Source organism: Aedes albopictus, chromosome 2, assembly GCF_035046485.1.
Source record: "Aedes albopictus strain Foshan chromosome 2, AalbF5, whole genome shotgun sequence".
In the NCBI taxonomy this organism is placed as follows: domain Eukaryota; kingdom Metazoa; phylum Arthropoda; class Insecta; order Diptera; family Culicidae; genus Aedes; species Aedes albopictus.
Window position 1 is genome coordinate 92,772,574 of NC_085137.1, and position 20,789 is coordinate 92,793,362.

At 42.0% G+C, this 20,789-nt stretch overlaps 1 protein-coding gene across 4 annotated transcripts in view; it reads right to left on the reverse strand.

The window, feature by feature from the left end:
* The window catches only part of LOC109431814 (CD109 antigen), a 228,428-nt gene continuing 207,639 nt past the window's right edge, over positions 1–20,789 (reverse strand). For all 4 annotated transcript variants that reach the window (XM_062850067.1, XM_029852623.2, XM_029852625.2 and 1 more), the window contains 7 exons: positions 14,804–18,941; positions 2,493–2,679; positions 2,039–2,433; positions 1,786–1,979; positions 1,548–1,722; positions 1,293–1,398; positions 1–1,220 (listed from right to left, as the gene is read on the reverse strand). In XM_062850067.1, the coding sequence (XP_062706051.1) occupies positions 1,006–1,220; positions 1,293–1,398; positions 1,548–1,722; positions 1,786–1,979; positions 2,039–2,433; positions 2,493–2,679; positions 14,804–18,910 (5,379 nt within the window). In that variant the 5' untranslated portion in view covers positions 18,911–18,941 and the 3' untranslated portion in view covers positions 1–1,005. The remainder of the gene's footprint in view (positions 1,221–1,292; positions 1,399–1,547; positions 1,723–1,785; positions 1,980–2,038; positions 2,434–2,492; positions 2,680–14,803; positions 18,942–20,789) is intronic.

Consider the following 20,789-nt stretch of genomic DNA (forward strand, 5'->3'; position numbering starts at 1 on the left):
TGTTGTTTATTTTTCATAAATTTATTTTAAAAATGTTGTTTCAGCACATCTACTAGTTTGTTAGTGATCATTTCTGCCACTAATCTTTTTCTATTAGAAACATACACATCTCAGATCTACATCTTTTCCATATTCTAGAGATTCAAAATGGTTTTCTTGTATGTGATGGCGCATTCATTCCGCTGAGATAGTTATCATTCCGCTTGCAGTTAAGGCACCCTATAAGTTTGTATCATTCGTTATCGCTTGCCTAACCGTGGTATTATGGTCGAGTTGAAAATGATGGGACGAGTTCAGTACTACATAGTACGACACTGACTTTATTGGATATTTTAACATAAAAAAACGTTTGCTTGTCATTTCATTCCGATATTAAGTTGTTTATGGTGCTTCTTTTGTGAGTTTGTTAAAACTAAAGTTGATCTTAAAAATAATAAAAAAAATGTTATGACCAGATAATTTGGACGGCCTGAAGATTTCTGCTTGCATAAGATAATCAATTCTAAAAGGCTAGAGAACGAATACAATTCGTACTACATACAATCTACAGAGAATATTTAAAATAATAAAACAATAACTTTTGCTTCTTTCAGTTTCCCTAGCACTTATGTAAACTAAAGAAAAATCGAACACGTGAGAAATTGACGTTTCTCTTCTAATCTAACTCGGCATTGTTTCTTCTCCTATATCTATCGCGCTACATCGTTGCGAAATGCGATGTTGATTGTACACAAATGCCTTGGATGGAATCATACGGGAAATTGACATGACAAGAAATGCACATGGTACGATTTGAGTATGATGCCCTCACAATACTACGCGCTACAGAAACTCAAAAAAGTTTTGTATATAAAAAACGAACATCATAAACAAATTCGCGATTGCACGTTGTCGCGCAGTCTCCGTTTTAAACGCAGAGATTCTAGATTTCGCATAGATTGAGGGATTATGTACACAGAAGTCTGATGGATACTGCTTTTCGGTTTTCGTTCATCGTCTTCCGTCCTAATCGTTCCAAAAGATCCAACTGTTCGGATTCACTATTCGATAGTGACGAGCTACTACGAGGGCACTGGTGACGAGCAGAAGCACAATCGATACCGGGTTCCGAATGGCAGTATTGTAGATCCTACAATACGGACATTGGGAACTACCGCACACTTCGCAGATATTCAGCAGATATGTTTGCAGGGAGTCGAAAATGGTTTCGTTGAAGCGTTCTGGAATTGATTGTGGAAGATGAGTTTACTATTTTAGGAATATGTATAATTATGTTGGAAAAGGTTACAAACCTGGTGCGTAGTAGTCATAAACCCTGATTGGCAGGTATCGTGACATGTTAGCCACCGGCATCCACCGTTCCAGTGTAAAGTTCACGCATACGAATTCGCTGTCCAACTGAAATGCAATAAGTTATGGTCAGTTTCAGATGATACATTTGTCAAAAGCAATAAATCAGTGCAAATCATGCTAACAGAGAGCAGAAAAGTGCTCTCAATTTCTCTCCAATGTTATAGCTGACAATTAACGATTGTAATTGTACTCACATAGTCAAAGTAGAATAAAACCTTCCTCTCTTGGTAGCGTGCTCGCTGCAAGTTCCGTACCCGTTTGCTAATAGTATACGAGTCGAGCTTTTGCTGTTGGATCATGTATCCAGTCGGGACGGCTACGTCCAGAACAGCCATACCGGAGCGGATCGATTCGCCAGTGTTGGTCCATCTATGGGCATAAAAATGAAAATTTGTAACGAAAAGCTCCGAAGAAACTTGTTTTTATACGAACCGTTGGCAGATCACATAGCTGATGTGAGACTGATTCCTACCGTGGAACACGGAGTGCGTAGTCAGATCAAACGATTTTACCGGGGGCATCGTCTGGAACTTGTACGTATCAACCGAGTACTCGACGTGCATCTGGAGGATGGCGTAACCCACACCCTTTGCCTGGACCTTTACGGTACCCCATGCGTTTGGAATCTGTTGGTGGACAAAACGTTATAAAATCGAACCTGTTGATTTTACCGCGAATTACTTACTTCAATGTCCTGAACTTTAGCCAGGTTGTGCTGCCCAATGTGCAGGACCTTCGACTGTCCGGACAGAGACGTGGCCTCTACGGTAACAGTCAACGCAGTGACATCGGCCACGCGATTCCTTGTACTGTACTCTGTAAGAGCCTTCATGGCAATTCCAGTGTCCTGGCTGGAAGCCCAGCCGCCATCCAGCAACCGTTGACTGTTCAACCACCGGACGATCGGTTCAACGGTGAACGTTTCCTGTCGCTGTACGTAAGTGAGCAACGCGTATGCGGTCGTTTCGATGTTTAGGGAATCGTATTTGTACGGAAGCCGCGGAAGGTTGAAGTACTTTTGATTTTCCAGCTTACTCGGCGGCTGCGGAACCTCATCGTTACCCCAATAGTTGAGATCGGCTGGAAAATTGAAAAAATGTTTAAAATTCAAGCATTATTTCAATATTAACGTAACACACCGATTGATCTCATTTTGCTGGCCAGGATTTTGAATGCATGCTCAGCTTGTGGAGCCTTAGCTTGGGCTAAAGCGTAACTCACAACCGCGATTTCATACGGAGATCCGTAGTCTTTAATCAGTCCGATGTTACGTTCGATGTACCGGGACGCTCGTTGTTCCGCTAAGGCTACACTCGAACCCAGTCGCTGTAATATAGAAAATATATTAATTCATTACTATTTATGAAATTGATGATTTTTTTTATCTGTATTAACGAGATTTTTAGCCCTAGGCTAGTTCATCTCGGGACCCACGCTACACTTCCCTTCCGAAGGAAGAACTCACATTGTGTGGGTTTGTCGGGAGTGGGATTCGATCCCAGGTCCTCGGCATGATAGTCAGATGGTTTAACCATCGCACCAGGTCCGCTTCTTCATTGATGATGTTTGCGTTTGGTGCATGAGTCTATTACAGCTGAATGAACATCATTTTGCCTTGTACACCTCAACTTTTTTTTTAATTACAAACAAACGCTAAGCCTAAGATATCTTATAACTGGAATTTTTCAAATAAGTTGCTATCATTAATCGTGAATTGATGAACAAAATATAGTTTTTCAAAAATTGAATTCTAAAGCGTGGCTCAAAAAAAAAATCTTCATTGTGGGTTCCCAACATCTAAGAACTTTTCAAAGCTGTCATTGCAGTAAAAAAATCCGAAATACAATCTTTGGAGGAATCATTGGAGGGATTCCGGAAAATTCCCTTGAGGAATACCAGGATGAATCACTGAAGGAATTTATGTCAAATTTCAGGAAAAATCCTGGTAGGAATTCCGCGGCGACTATCGGGAAAAGTCCCTAAAAAATGTCGAGGACTTGTTGAATCCCGAGATGAACCTCAGGAGAAACCTCTAAAGCAGTGATCCTCAGCCTAACTGTCTTTGCGGGCCAAAATTGAATTTTGAAAAGCGAATGCGGGCCGCAAGTCATTTAAGGTGCCGGCCAGAGTGGACGCGTCACGCGGCGCGGCGCGGTGCAATGCGGCATTTGACAGGTCGCGCGTCGACGCGCGGCAGAACTCCGTTCATTGGAATACAAGGAAAACAATCATAACATGCCAGAGTGCGCGCGGAACGATGCGAAGCGGAAAGCGTTTAGCCGCGCGACGCACGACAAAACAGTGCATGCACTGTTTTTGATGCGGAAGTCACGCGGTTCGCGCGGAGAATTTTGTATTTTTGTGTGGATTTCGTCTGTTTTTACCAAACCATGACGTTAATTTTACGAAATTGTTTTTCAAATGTATTCAAATGTGAATATAAAAAATATTAACATGCATAATACCACATGTTTATTATACGGTGGCGTCTCGTAACCTCACTTTTCACCTATTATGCGAAACAAAATCAGTAATTTCTTCAAATTTATGACTAAAGACTTAACGGAAATAATCGAAATCTCTGTCATTCTACACCCATTACAAGCAGAGCTTTCACATTAGCCCTATCCATGTTTCATGCACAAAAAGGGTTGATACCCTCTCGTTTATTTTACTATCTCAAAGTATTCTACTAGGGTGTAAGCTTAAAAAATAGTTTCAAAATAAAAATCATGATAAAAATACACTATTTTTGAGTTAACAAACTTGTTCCATTGCCTTGCTGTTTAAAAATAAACCAAGGGGCGCCATTTTTTACGTATACAACCCTGTGGTAACTCTGACTACAAGCTCACTTGTTCATAAAATTTCAAAATTTGTACCTGTAGGACGGGTAGATTTGAGGTTAGGGAATCACCATTGTCCCAAATGTATATCTCTTCTGAATCATCTGAAGTAAATAGCATTTGAGGGTAAATTTAGATAAATGATTTATTTTGGAAATTTTTCATCAGATAACATGTACTCATGTGCAAAGGTGACGGAGATTATGAAAACTTTTCAGTTTACTTTACGAACAGACGCGTTGCACCGCGTTCACTCTGGCTATCAAGCCGCGTTGGAAACCGCGTCAAAAACGCGCCGCACCGCGTCGCGCCGCGTGACGCGTCCACTCTGGCCGCAGCCTAAGGCGAAACTGGAAGCATTTCCTCATTTTTTCAGTTTTTTTTTTTCAAAAAATAACAAAGCAATATTTTCAAAAACGGTTTTCGTACACATGTAGAGTATGGATCAATGCATCTGAAATTTTTTGATGTTGAAAAAGTTTTCCATTTTTTCTAGTTTGTTTGATTTTTTTTAATTATTAAACAATGGAAATTAAACAACCTGTAGTTATCAGCAGATTTTATTTCACTACAAAAAATCTTGAAAATCGAAGGAAATTAAAAACAGGATGCAATGACAGTAACATTTAGGTTTTGTAGTTCTTAGTATTAATAATGTTGAGCAAATTATTTCAGACAAGCTACTTGAAAGTTATACGAAAAATAAGCAATAACGATGTTGGCTAGAACAATATGGACCTCTTTAAGAATGTTGTGGATGAACTTACAGTGCATAAGTCCTAGATACGAACAGTAACTAGTAATTTCCCTGGATCCAGTTTTGAGAAATTTTCGAATGAAGTTTTTTTTACTGCAGCTTAGGAGTTTTCTGAGAAGTATATTGAACCCTTTTAAAAAAAATAATCTCGGAACTGTGATCCAATTTTTTTAAGGACTTTTCGTGGATTTTAAGAAATTTCAGAATGATTACTCGGAGTTTAGGGTACTCGAAAGAAATTCCGAAAAACTGCCTGGTGATACTGTTGTGGAAATCCTTGATGATTTTTTGAAGTTTTTCTTGCGTAAAAGATAAACCTACAGACATAATTTCCTGACCAATATGTGCAAGTATTTGTAACCGATTGAGAAAAAATATTTTAGATTTTATTTTTTGTTAGAGGAATTCCCAAAAATATTGCAAGGGAAATGAAGAGTATCTTGCCCAATCCCTGAAGTTTTCAGCGAAGTTACAAAAGTTTGGGCAACACTTCCTTTAAAAAAAACTTGTGGACAAAATTTCTGTAAAATATTTTGGAATATTTGGAATGAAAAAAAAAAAACAAAATGGATATAATTTTAATTTTATTTTCGTGAGATTCGTGAGTCCAAAATCCATGGCAGAGAACCTGTAAATTTACCCTTAACTCATTATTTAAGCAAAACACACCTTTCTTACCAACAGTTTCGAATATTTTTGGAACAAAATTCGAGAAAATAGTCTTTTAAAGTTTGTAAAACTTTCAAAAATCGTATAGCTTTTGAAAATCTTTCCAGGGTATTGGCAGAGTTAATCAGTAGTTAATATTCATTCTCATGAAAGTTTTGAAATATGGTGATTTTCATTATAGAATCTTTGAGTGAGCCACTTTCTATTACATTTCAAAATCAGTTCGCGGGCCGCACAAAACCTTGTCGAGGGCCGCATGCGGCCCGCGGGCCGCAGTTTGGTGACCACTGCTCTAAAGACAACTCTGGAGGAATCTCTGGAAAATCTCGGCATGAACCCTTGGAGGAATCCCGGGCAGAATTTCTGGAGGAAGCTTGGGAAGAGTCCCAGAAGAAATCCCGGAAAGCATCTCTGGAAATGAATCGCTGGAAGCATTCCGCAAGGAATCTTGGCATGAACTATTTCTGGAGACAATCAGAAAAAAATACAATTCCTGAAGAACAGTTCTGTGCAAGCTACTCTGAGAACCAGACGCGTTTTTATTCCTCTCCTTCTACGAAGATAGTTTCACTTCGATTAACCCGCCACGAATGGCGGTAGTCGGGTTTCGGGTTAACACTTTCAAAGTGGATTTTAAAACCTTCAAAACTCGACCTTCGTTTACGGATATTCACGCTTTCATCAATGGTGTGCTTGGTCTGCGTAACGACCAACTGAAAAGATTGCAAATTCATCATATCCACAACTGTGCATATGTAAAATGCGTTGATCGACAAACTGCCGAAATGATAGTCGAGTAGCACGACATGAAACACTCCATCGAAGTCGATGGCGTCCAATATAAAGTGCGTCTCTCTATGGACGACGAATGCACAGAAGTGAAAGTGTATGACCTATCCGAAAATATCACGAATGATGACATTGCGGAATGCCTGAAGCTGTACGGAAAAGTTCACAGTGTTCAAGAGCAAGTTTGGGGCCCTACCTTTATTTATTTATTTATTTGTTTACATCAACAGACTTTCTGTAGTCCCAATGATATTAAGAACTTAAAACTATTTAAAAATGTCACAAATCACAAACAGAAATTACATTACGAATCACATGTGTACAATATTTCCTACTTAAAATTATGTCAAGTTATTGAAAAAGTCAGTGAACCTTCGCTTTATTACGTTCCTTGTCAGATGGAAATCAATGACTGATGCCACACGGTTGAAAATACGTTGCAAACCTAGTAGAGCACTTCTTATCCCGTAATTGTTACGGCGAAGTGGAAGCCTCAGCATCGAGCTGTTCCGCAGCAGCCGTGGTTGAACATTGATGTTCACTTGTCGTAATATAGAATCACAATCTATTCGCCCTTGAAGAGTATCGGCCACGGTCAAGGCTCTACAAACATCCCTTCGTACACGCAGAGGTTGCAAATCAATCAACTGACACCGCCTTTCGTAGCTCGGAAGGCGAAGCGGGTCCCTCCATGGTAGCCTACGGAGCGCGTAACGGATAAATCGACGTTGAACTGATTCGATTCGCTCAGTGCCGTTATTGTAGTTAGGACTCCAGACTGCTGATCCGTATTCCAGCGTTGATCTGACGAGGGAGCAGTAGAGCGTTTGCGTTTTCAGACAGTAAATGTCGATGAAATTTTTCGCCACTCTGAACACAAAACCCAGGGTTCTCGATGCTTTATCGACGACAAAGGATATGTGGTGAGAGTATGTTAGATGCGAGTCCAACAGCACGCCCAGATCTTTCACACACTGCACTCGTCCGATAGGCGTGTCGAATATCTTGTAGTCGAAAGGCACTGATTGCTTTTTTCGCGAGAAGGAGATGCATGAACATTTTTCAGGGTTAACGGTGAGACGATTAACTTTACACCACTCCGCGAAACAGTTGACCTGCTCCTGAAGTAAGCGGCAGTCTGTAGTTGAATGGATACGCAGGAATAACTTCAGGTCGTCCGCAAAAGACAGCCGAGGAACTTTGAGAACCAGATGCACGTCGTTGAAGTAGATAAGGAAAATCAACGGTCCCAGATGACTACCTTGTGGTATACCTGACGTAGCGCAAAAACTCGACGAGCGAGAGTCTCCTATTGCCACTATCAATTGACGTTCTGTGAGATATGAACGGAACCATCTCAGGAGGCTACCACCAATTCCAAGTCTATCAAGCTTAGCAATCGCAATGTCGTGGTTGAGCTTATCGAATGCGGCAGATAGATCAGTGTATATCGCATCCGTCTGAGTGCGCATAGTCATACTATCGGTAATATACGACGTGAAACACAGCAGATTTGTGGTTGTAGAGCGACCAGTAGTAAACCCGTGTTGATCCGCACTTATATATTGTTTACAATGCGCATTAAGGAAACCCATAACAACCAGCTCAAACAGCTTCGCTACCGCATTGAGTGATGTGATTCCGCGATAGTTGTTAACATCTCGCTTGCTTCCTTTTTTGTATACCGGAAACATCTCAGCCGTTTTCCAGCACGATGGAAAAATGCCAGTAGACAGAGAGAGCTGAAAGATCAATCGAAGTGGTTCCAGCAAATGTCCAATGTTGTTCTTCAGGAAGACAGATGGAACACCGTCAGGCCCCGGCTTGAACGAAGTTTTTAGCTGTGATGCCGCTTTCGAGATAGTGTCCACGTTTACACTAGTAATAATAAGCGTTTGATTAGCCAAGGGAACGTTTCGTGCTGCGCTGGCGATGTGATCAGTGGAAAGCTGTTCGTTTTCAAACACACTTGCGAATTTTCTAGAAAACAGATTGCAGATTTCCTCTTGCGTTGAACCGATTACGCCGTTCAATACCATGGACGATGGCAACCCTGCTTCTTTACGCTGCTCGTTCACGTGGCTCCAGAAGGATTTCGGATGCGATTTAAGCCGTCGCTCTATTCTCCTCTGATATCGTTGGAAGCAGAAACGACTCAAACGCTTGTATTCGTAGTTCAATCTTACGTAATAGTTTTTCAGTGGCATAGTGCGAAATTTAGAAAATCGTTTAAGTGCTGCCTTTTTGGACCTTTTCAGCGATCGAAGATCACTGGTCATCCACGGAACCTTGAAATCAGTTCGTACGACTTTCTTTGGAACGTGTCGATCAATGACATACCCCAAGATGTTGGAAAAGGTTTGCGCTGCGATGTTCACGTCGAATGCATCTAGGATGAGCTCCCAATCCAGGTCAGACAACACTTCAGCTATGCTACGTATATCAGCTCTCCGGAAATCGTAAGACACAGCAGATGGGTTGTTGATAAAATCGCGAACGACATTTGTTTCGATGGCGACTAATAAAGGTGGATGATGGCGAACAACCTTAACTAGAGGAGCTGGTGCCATCGAGATACTAGGAGCAGTACTGCGACCACTCACAAAACAGAGGTCAAGCACACGGTTGCTTTCGTTCAAAACGCTATTGATTTGAAATAGAGTGGCGGTACTGTAGCTGTCTAGAAGATTTACGGCTCCGACGTGAAAAGTAGAATGCTCGTGATCAGGACGAAGAAAACCACTGTGAGTTGGGAACCAAGCTATGCCGGAAAGGTTGAAATCGCCCAGCATCATCGTTTCGTCACAAAGATTTGCGATATTCGTAACAACTGCGACAGAGTTACAATGTGCATCGATAAGATCCACATCTCGAACCCGATCCGGAGGGATGTATAACGCGCATAGGAAAAGTTGGCGGTCGCCAAGCTGGATTACCACCCAAACTTGTTCAATGATGTTCCATGAATCGTTCTCGATCAGCCTAGCTTTTAGCCTGGAGTGAACTGCTACGAGGACGCCTCCTCCAGTAGCCTTTCGACTGTTATTTGCATTCCTATCGCAGCGGAAAACTTCGTATGCATCTCCAAAAATGCAGCTAGAGGTAGTACGGGAGTCTAGCCATGTTTCGATTAAGACGATGACATCGAAGCACTGGTCCAACACAGCTAAATGGTAGTCTTCCAGGAAGCCGTTCATCCCGCCTACATTTTGGTAGTAAACTGTAATGTTCGAGGGGTCAATTTGCCGAGGGGTCGCAGCACTGGAAATCGGGAAGCCATCATGTGGAGAAGTAATAACTTGTCGATCATACTTGCCGATAGCTGAAGTTCGGAAGACCCCATCAACCATCCCAAACACAGGACCGGGACGACTGCTGGTCGCTGGCGGGAAGGGCTCGACTGTGTTGAGAGGATCAGGGGCTTCCTCAAGGCTGGCGGCAAATGTGCGTCCCGGTGTCGAATCGGAGACTACGTTGGTCGAAGCTGAACAGTGGGTGGAACTGTGACGAGTTCGAGCAGTGTCGGATGTCGTTTGTCTGGAAGGAGTACCGTCGGTTTTCCTGCAAACCAAAATGCTTTCAGGTTGCGCAATGTTTGTTGGTGCACTATACTTGCCGATGATAGGAGTTCGGAAGACCCCATCAACCGTCCCAAACACAGGACCGGGACGACTGCTGGTCGCTGGCGGGAAGGGCTCGACTGTGCTGGGAGGTATCCCTTCTGGCGTGAGAGTAGTAAAAATGACATTACAACGTCACATAAAATCAGTCATAACAGTGCAAGCTGAACAGACCCTGATCACCTACAAAAACCAACCAAAGAGTTGCCGCCACTGTTTGCAGCCTCTTCATGCAGGTAGAACCTGCTCAGATAATAGAAAAGCTAGCAAAAGTATTCCCGAAACCAGCAGCAGAAATGACAAAAAAACAACAGCCGAAGCTATCGCATCTACCGCATCAACGACGCAGAGCTCAACAGAGAGAAACGTACAGCATCGAAAGAAACGAAATGCTCGCCAGCTGAGCCCCTCGGAGACGAAACCACCGCCGCCTAAAAGAACTAACGCTACAACGGAATATGAAAGTGATGAGAACGAAACTGAAACGATGAGCAGCGTGGATTTGTCAGATTCGGAACCCGAACCAGCACCTGACGACATAGACAAGTGGATTGTTCGCTTCAATAAACACAGTGGGAAAGTAGACAAATTTATTAAGAAAAAATGTAGATAATTTTTTTATGAACTAAATATACGTATAGACCTGAATGACCATCATAGGTTAAAAGGTCTCTAAACCAAAAAAAAAAAAAAATCCTGAAGAAATCCTGAAAGAAACTTAGCATGAATTTCGATAGAAATCTCTGAAGGAATCCATGAAGGGATTCAGAAAAAAAAAACAAAGCCAAAAGGAATGCCAGAGGAGTTATCTTTTTATTTCTTTTAATTCGTGAATTTCAACTAATGCTAATCTTCCGCACAGAGGAAACATGAAGGAATCCCTAAAGGGGTCTTTGGGCGAATTTCAATAGGAAACCCTGGAAGAATACCTGAAGGAATTCCGGAAACAATCTGGAAAGGAATCTCTAGCGGCATTCTTGGAAACAATTCCTGAAAGTCTCTCAGAAGAAATTCTTTGAGGAATTTATGGTGAATGAAAACTCGTGAGGCATTTGTGGAAAATCCTGGGATGAACCCTGTGAACCCTGAAGTAATACTGAAAAAAAAAATCTCAGAGAGAATCTTGGGGACTATTTCGGAAAACCTCCTGGAGGGGAATCCTAGAGCAATCTCGGAAGCATTCTGGAAAGGAACCAAAAAAAAAAACTCTTGAGGAATTATGAAAACATAATCCCTAAATGAATCCCCGAAGAAATTGTGGAATACGCAAGGAATCTGCAATGAAATCCCGGAAAAAAATCTCGCAATGAATCCCTGGAGAAAACTCGGGAAAAATCTCTGGAAGAAGCTCGGGAAGATCCTAGAACAAATCGCTATTAGAATTACAGGCAGAATCCCGGGAGGTATATCTGGAGTTATCTCTGGAGGAATTCAGAAAAAAAAACAATCCCTGAAGTAATCCTGGGAAGAATCCTGAGAGGAAGTTCTTCATGAATCCTGGATGGAATGAGTGAGTTCATTCCTGAAGGAATTTCGAAACACAAGCCCAGAAGGAATTCTGGTGAAAACTTTGGAACGAATCTCTGAAGGAATTCCGGTAAGAATCCCTGGAGGAATTACGGAAGAATTCCTGCGGAATCTCTGGAGGAATTCTGAAAAACAATTCCAGAATAGGGCTTCCAATCCCGAGATGTATTTCCCGGGAAATGAAATTTCCCGGGATTCCCGAATCCCGGGAATCAAATTTTCGTATCCCGGGTTTCCCGAATTTCCCGGAATTGTTTGTTTTTATTGTCTTTTTTTGTCAAGTATTAAATGACCAATTAAAAATTGCGAGTCAATGATTCATTTAGCCAGCTTCTTGATTAACGTTTGTTGTGATTTGACCTCTATGCAGATGTTATTATTTAATTCGAGCTTAAGGGCGAACGGGACGGTCGAGGAAATATCCGCCATTGCTCTGTTGCTACTAAGATGGTAATCTCAGATTCTATTTCACATTTTGCAATAAAAACCTGTCATTGTGTATGCTCACTTGTAGTGCATAATCTGATTGTTTTTCATCATCTTCTGTGCGATAGAAATTGAGATAACCATCTTCAAAATCGCGAGGCAAATTGTTAGAAAGAGAGGGAAGGTAGGAAAAATAACACGGCATTCCGTATCACCTTAACGGAAAGCTCACGCAGATAACATTCTCTTAATAATATGAAGGCATTAAAACTGATTTCAACCGACAACGATTTTTCTTTTTTTAATAGTGCTTCAAAGTATGGAATTCAACCTTTAGTTCTACCACCAACAATGTCATGTAGGAAGCAATACAGTTCTATGTAAAGCTAATTTCTACAAGGTCTTAGTGACTGCCCTACTATTTAGGAACAAATCAATTTGTACATTGCTCCTAGATCATGGTGCAACAACCTACCGTGTGCGCACCTAACTTTGCGCAGGTCCAAACTTTGCGCATTCTTGTAAAATAAAGAAACAAATAACTAAATGTCAACATATTCACCAGTTTAATCATTGCACTAGCATTGTGTAAACATAAACATTATTTGACAAATATTTAATTGCCATAAAATCTTTGTTTATGTTGAATAATAAACAAAAAATACACAAAAATGTCAAAATTTGCCTCGCTTTAACACGGTTGCCAAGAAGTAACTCTACTAAAAATCAACATTTTCCTCGATAAAACTGTGCAACGATGATTAATTTTGCAATTAATTGACAAAAAAGGTGTTATTCTAGTAATATCAATCACAGTTCGTAATATTTTTTTTAATTTAATTAGTAAATAGTGGTGCGCAATGTTTGGAACCATTATTTGCACTGTGTTCCTAATTTTTGCGCACTTTCAGTAAATGCATGTTGAACGTGAATACATGGCTCATGAACCATTTAAATATTATGTAACACCAGTACTGATTGTTTCAGGCCTGCCTCTCCACTATGTAGCAGATTTTGTATAGAAATTAGTAGAAAATTGTATGAACCGTAGCACTACGGCAGGCACTCTCCATCTGTCTACAATGAGACGTGATTTGTGAACAGTCCTTCATTTGGATTTTCCGGCGGTCAATGTTAGGGACGATTCAAATATGACGTACACCATTTTTTAAACTTTTAGAACCCCCTCTTCCCCTGGGCCACCCGTCACGCTTCATAGTATACCTAATACATGGCATATCACACTTTCTCAGACAACCCCAGCCCCCTCCCCACCAAACATGGACGTCATATTTAAATGACCCCTTATTGTTCCTATCCGTAATGGTCACTTCATTTATCAAGAAGCTTTTACCTTTGATCTTTAGCCACAGGAAACAACCTCTCATGAAGTTAGGATTGTTCACACGATAGGTGCCTAATACGAACCGCAGACGAAATCAAGAACTCCGGAGGCCTCTATTCCCCCTCCCTCGTAGGACAAAGTATTTCAACAAAGATCAATTAAGGGCACATTACCTGATCTGAATAACTTTAGTTTAATAGGCTAACATTAAATAATTGCATTTTTGATTACTTTTTTGAGCAATTCATAGCATGCGCAAAGTTAGGCACACTATGCGCAAAGTTAGGAACAATCGAAGATTTTGTGCGCAAAGTTAGGAACAAGACAATGAAATAATTTTTCTATTTTAAGTATTTTTTGGTTAATATTATGATTTTTTTTATAATGCGGACTCAAAGAAGGATCATTAGTCTATCGTATGAGCATGTTGTTCATGATATTTTGTTTGTTTGTATTTTTTATAACGACTAGAAATTTGATTTTTCTTAACTGCGCAATGTTTGGTACATACACGGTAATACAGCTCTTGCTAATTAGACGATCAGATAATTGCACGTGTTGAGCCGTTATTGGGCTTCAATTGGTTTTTACTCTTGTAGCTCTTTACTTTGAATTCGGAATCCCTCAACGAAGTTTATTTTTTCGCTTTTTATTTTGGCAGTTCTCGTAGGTTATAGTATTTTTTCGTATCGGGTGTAATGCACTTTTGACTTGTGTTATTATATCTGTTCATTAAGTATGACAATGTGATTGTAAATTTTAGGAATAAATCTCAAAATTCAATTAGGCATCATTATTGGGGTTATTGTATGCCTGTTGATATACCCAAAATAATCAATAAACTATTAACTACTTTTAGCAAAACTCGTTCATGTATTTCAAATCAAAATTTCATTATTTTATGCTAATTTAAATCGTACTTGAAATGTATTGACGGTAAAATATAAACCTTCTTATCGTGAAATTTGCTGCTTTGTGCACAATCTATGATAGGAAATAGAAAAATATGATATCTGATTATCGATTTTCTTTAAAATAAATACATTTTTCGCTCACAAATAAAATTTTCTCATATCCCGGGGATCCCGGGAAATCCCGGGAAATGGTCATATTTTTCCCGTTTCCCGGGAAGTTGAATCCCGGGAAATTTGGAAGCTTTATTCCAGAAGTAAATTCGTAGAAATGGAAGGAATGCATGAGACTTTCAAAAAAAAAAAAAACAAAGAAAATTCAACAAATCCTTGGCGAAATTTAGCAAAAAAAATATCTAAACTTTAGAGAAATCCCAAGCGCAATTTATGAAACAAAAATAAGGGAAGAATTACAGTTACTCTGGAAGTTTTCTTGTATGTAGGTATTCTTCAAGAAGACGAATCAATACTACAACTGTGCCATCTAGTGTTATAAATCCAAACCACAACCTTTCATCCATCCCATTACTCAGTTCATATATTGTTGCAAATCCACTTACCCCAGATAGATCCTTAACCGAAACGAGCGTTATCAGCACATGCGCCGTCAGGGTGATGTTCTTCGACCGGACGATCTCGTTGCGAGGATTCTCGGACGACTGGTTCACCTTGCGATCCGGCAGCCACGTAACCTCCCAGAACGAACCGTCATCCTTCTGATGTTGCAGAATGAAGTGAATGTTCTTTTGGATCACCAACGGATCGATGTAGATGAAGTTTTCGTACTCGTAGAAGGAAGCTTCCGAGAAAATCCTCGCACAATAGGCGGTCAACCACACGGATGAGTCCGATTGGTTCCAATCCGCACGGAACAGCGAGAACGAGCCGTCGTCGTTGAGATAACTCAGCTGCTTCTGGTAACCGATGTTCGCGTAGTGAAAAGCGAGTTTCTCCGTCTTCTTGTTACGCTGCTTGATTGCTCTCATGTACTGAATAGTGTAGAAGTTGGCTGCGAAGCTGAACATGTTCTGTTCGGCCGAATCCATCGGCAATGAGAGTAGAGAGGTGGCGTTGATTGGCATGGTTGGGAAAATGGCGCCTACCACGTCTCCAACAACGGATATACGGGCCTTGTTGGACCCGAAAACGTAGTAACGATCGATTTCGTATGGAATGATTGGGGTTTCTGTTACGTTAACATGCATGTATTGGAAGATGTAAGCGCGGTTACTGAGATCCAGCATCATAGATTGATGCCGATGTTGGACGAGGCCGTCAGGTTCTACGTTGATTTTCCGGCTGACTTGATATGCTCCGAGAAGGGTGGATGCATGAATCGTAACTTCAACATCTCCCAAACGAGTCGGAACAATTGGAATATAAACGTTGGACGAATCCTGTGCATAGATGTAGATGTAGAACTGGTGCTCACCGAACGATGTTCGTGGGTTGTAAGAACGCACTATGCCGTCTTCTTCCACATGCACAAATTGGTAGTCAGGTGAGCTATGCAACACCACAGTAACTTCAATATCCACTGTTTGGTAATTGAATACAGCAACTCGGATTCCAACTTGCTCTCCTTGTCTGCACACCGTGGGCATTTCCAGATTGATGAAGAACGGTTGCACTCCAACGTATTCCAAAGGTTTCCGTATCATACCAAATCCTTGACTAACACTGACGCCGAAAGCGGAAACAATCCAGAGGGCCGGAATTTTCGGCACTTCAAGATTGAAAATATACCTTCCATGAGGACCGATGTTGATATCCTTCCACAGCCACACATTCTGGTAGTGCCTGAGAATCCTGTTGAATCGATACTTCCGGAACTCGGCCAGTGCAGTGCTGTTTCTGTTATCACATCCAGCCTCATCCGTTCCATCCTCACAGTCGAAGTATCCATCGCATCGTTTATCGCTCCTGTAGCATCGTCCGCTTAAGCATTCGCTGTAATTCATTGCCGGATCGCAACTCAACGGTCTCCGTGGGATCAAGCCATCCGTAAACACCACCAGCCCGACGTATTCAAACGTTCGATTCGCGTCTATTCCGAACGTGGAACTGGGATAGTACACCAGCTCATCTGGATCTCCTTCGTGCGAAATCCACGTTTGCTTGAAGGTGCCATTCGTTTGTTCATCAAAGTTCGCCATTTTGGTGATCACATTCGCGTAGGTCAACTCGTTACCCGCCTGCATGGTATAGAATGCGTTGTCGATACCTGACAGACCCACGTAGGAACCTGCTTCTCCGTAGATCGCAACCTCAACCTTTTCACCCGTTCTAGCCTTGCGGTTGTTGATGAAAACAGTGAAGTTGTTTCGGGAAATACCGTTCACCGGGAAGGTCAAACTGTCCGCAATAACCTTACCATATCGGCCGATGTGCCAAACCACGATCGTGGCCGTCGGAGCCATTTCCGCGCTCAAAGTAATCGACAGCGTTCGCACCCCTCCGGATATGATTTCCTGTCCGGTCACCAGTACGATTCCCTTGGACATAACGATGTAGTGGAAGTCCTTGATGTAGAAGTTACTCTGCACGTGGAAAATCATGTATTCTCCCACCTTGGCGTCTTTGGTGCTAGTGAGGACCTTGATGTTGTGGTTGTTTGGCGAAAAATGTGAGAGCAGTAGTAGCTCAGCGCTGGCCCGCTCACCCGACGGATGGATGTAGTTCGCCGAGAGCCGCATCGATTGAATTTGGTTCAAAAATTCGTTCGTCTGCTTGCTGTTCTCCAGGTTCAGATCGTTACGCAGATCGATCTTCAGCTCCCACACGCCAGGTTTGTCCGACATCTGTAGTTCCTTGACTTCGTACGTGTTGCGGCCTCCGCCGCTACGACTGTCGATCGTACCGGATAATTCCATCCGACCCGGGTACAGAGGATCGATCGGCAACGGCGATCCGTCGTGGTATTCCGCGATCAGGTAAACCGTGAACGGCATCGAGGGTTTGAACACCTGAGGCGAATTACCCATGAAGGCCACCCGAATCGAACTGTTGTAGATTCGAGTCATGGCGTAACCTTCGATGATCTCGTCGTAGAATCGTTCACCTACACGAGCCGTGATCAGCACCTCCATTCCAGCGAGATTGTTTTGGAAAAGTTGGGAGAGTTCTGACATCGGGAATTTGAAATGATACGTTCCGTTGAAATACCTGAGGTATGGTAAGGAATCTCGATAGGTGTTAGTCCACGAGTCCCACTGTTCTGCGGTATCTATCGGCTTCTTGATCCAGAAAGGCCACTCTTCGTCAAAGTTGAAATGCCGCTCAATAACGTAGCTGTCCTGTCCGTAGTTAGACTGGTATCTTTGGTCTTGATATTGACTATCCGGCTGGTTTAGCTGGCTTGTGAAGGTTGACTGAGCATTGAAAAGATCTGGATTTGTGTATTGCAGGTAGTACGGGATGCTTGGGTCCAATTCTCGGCGGTTGCCGGTGTTCCACACTCGGTTCATGTGATTGATGGCTTTCGGGTTCATCCAACCGATCGGGCGTATGGTAGCTTTTAGGGTTAGATTACCTCTTGTAGGTGTTCCGTTGGTAAAATTCGCCATGATCTTTCCGTGGATGAACGGATCGGTTTGGAAAAAGAAGGCCGGCATAGTAACATTTACTTCAAATCTCGTCTGATAGTATTCCTCCACACTGAATTTTCCTTCTTCAACTTGGCCTTGAGCAATGACACGAATCTTCCATTCGCCGAACATTGGTTGATCGGATAGCTTGTATTCCAAACTAACTGAACCCAGATTGGATTGCCTGGACAACCAACGTCGCATGATGTGCCCAGTGGGATCAAGCATGTAAACATCAACAGCATTGTCGAAACCTTTCAGTTCCGTAGTGATCGGGATCGTTCGGAATCGCACCATTTCTCCTTGCATGTAAACCGGCTTATCCGTCTGAATGAAGATCGTCATGGACCGTTGCGAGAAGGTTAGTTTGGTTTCGTTCACAAAAATGTATCCACCGAAAGTGTTCTCGTAGGATCCTTCCACCCGTAGTTTGTAGTCACCAAGCACGCTAGTTGGAGGGATACGCATGAGTAACGTTTCCGGGATTCCAACACGTACCGATTTGAGTTCACTGCTCAGTTCGACGCCATCCCGGGAGATACTGGCTCGGACAGCCATGTGGTGTTGTGCCTCCAGTAGGTTCACGGATACTTTGTAAACCTGACCGGGGCGGACCATCCGGGATGCCACCACGAAATACGTAATCTCCTTACTCAGAGGATTGTTGAATTGATCCAGAAAAGAATTCCGGTTGCTTTGAGGGTTGAAAGTTCTCGGTCGGGACGTTGTTCCGAACCGAGTTCCAGGGAACTCCCGTTGAGTCGTCGATTGGAACAGTACATCTCGATCGCGGTCGCCTCGGCTGGGATCGAATCGATTGTCGATGCTGTTCGAATCGGTGCCGTAGAAGTCCCGGCTACCGAAGGTGGGATTCCGAGGGTCGTTGCTGGTCGTTGGGCTTGACTGAGGTGGGAAGTTGTTTGAGGTAGGATTGTATCGTTGTCGATTGAATGGATCCAGCGGGCTGTATCGTGGCACATCGTTGGGATTTTGCTGCTGCTGGGCCCAGGTCAGAATCGAAGGGAAGCCGAATAACAGCAGGAGCACACCCGACCAGGTCGGATGCCACCGGCGGGTCATGCTGCCGCCGGGGACGCTATTTTGAAGATCGCTGAAAGTAGAGAGAAAAACAATGAATTTATTAGATAATGTGTTGAATCATTTAAGAACAGCAGTTTTGCAGTTATTCACACATTTTTTTAAGAATTATTTAAAAAAAATGTTTTTTTTTTCTTCTGTAGAAATCCTTCATTACTTCTTCATTACTTCTACTAGAAACTCCTATCGGAAATATGACGACATGAAGACAGAAGAAATTTTTACAAGATGGGAATAAAAACTTAACATTAATTTTAGTTCAATGTCTGTTTGAAAATCTTCGAAAAGTTCCTTGAGTATAGACCATTGAATCTATAAGCGTAATCAGTTTGGAACGTCTTCATTCTGAAACCACTCGAAAGGCCCCTAAAACTACTCTGAAACCAAACGATTTCGAAAAGCAAGGAAATCACTCAAAGGGGCTTTTCCCTCTTTCAAAATTATATAAGTTCATTAAACAACAACTACTACTACTCTGAAACCTCCTGAAATGCCATGGAATGCCTTGGAACGCACTGAAACACTTTAAAAAACCTTTGAAACCCCCCAGAAATTCCCGTAACATTCAGTTGGGAATCTATGAATCCCCCTAAAACCTCTCTGAAACCTCCGTGAAACTTACCTGAGAGCTTTTGAAGTCCCCTTAAACCCCGCTGAGACCTTCTGAAATGCTTTGTTATGTCCTGAAAGTCTTTGAAACGCCAACCTTGTATAGCTCGAACCTAATAAACCCCCTAAAGCACTCTGAAACCTTCTGAAACGTCCTGAACGCCTTGAAACACCTTAAAATCCTCATAAAAATCATCTGATTGCCTCAAAACCTTTCAAAAACCGTCTGAAACGTACTGAGACATGCTGAAACGCATAGTAACAGCTCTGAAAACTCCTTCCGTGAAACTCAGCTGAGAGTCTGTGAAATCTCCTAGTACATTTTCGAGGGCTTCTGAAACGCATTGGAATGCCTGAAGTCTCCATTAAACTCATTTGAGAGCCTCCCCCTGAAACTCCCATGAAGCTTTTCCGAAAGCTAATGTCGACCCCTAGAAGGTCCTCTCTATAACCTTTTTAAATGCCTTATCCCCATCAATTGACAGCCTTTGTTTCTGTCCGCAATCATGTACTTCGTCTTGGTCGAGTTAATCTAACCTATTCCCGCAGCACAAGCTTCATTTACTGCACTATGATCAATGGCGATAAGATCAATATCGTGTGCTCTTTTTCGAGTGCAATGTTTGAAGTAAATTTGAAAGAACAACGCCTTGTTTTACACCATCCAAATTCACAAACGGGGTACACACTTCGTCTGTGAATCAAACACTAGGTTTTAATCCATCCAGAGTTGCGCGTATCGGCCTAATTTGTTTCGCTGAAAAACCATGTTCTGATATCTGTCAAACCTCATTTCTTTTAACTGAATCGTACGCTACTTTAAAACAAATGAACAGATGGTGCGAATGCTAGTTATACTTTCGAATTTAACTAGGATCATCCACATCTTCAGGTTGAACATTTGATCCATCATTCATCGATCCTCACGAAAACCAGCTTGGTGTTCGCCGACGAAGCACACCTCAAGAGGTCTCTGTCTATTGAACAGGACACGCGTCAGTATCTTGTACGCCGCATTTAAAGGATAATTAATCCCTCTGAAATTAGTTGGAACTATTCTATGCTTTTTCTTGTACATTGGGCATATGATTCCATTCAACTAGTTGTTGTGGATCAGGGTGTCAACTCATGGGACAAAATTAATATCTCTGAGTTTTCCTGTTTTTTGAGGAGGAAATGTTGAAATGTTATACAAAAATTAGACTTTTTTGAATTTCCATACTTCTTAAAAACTATAGAGGAATGTCCTCAA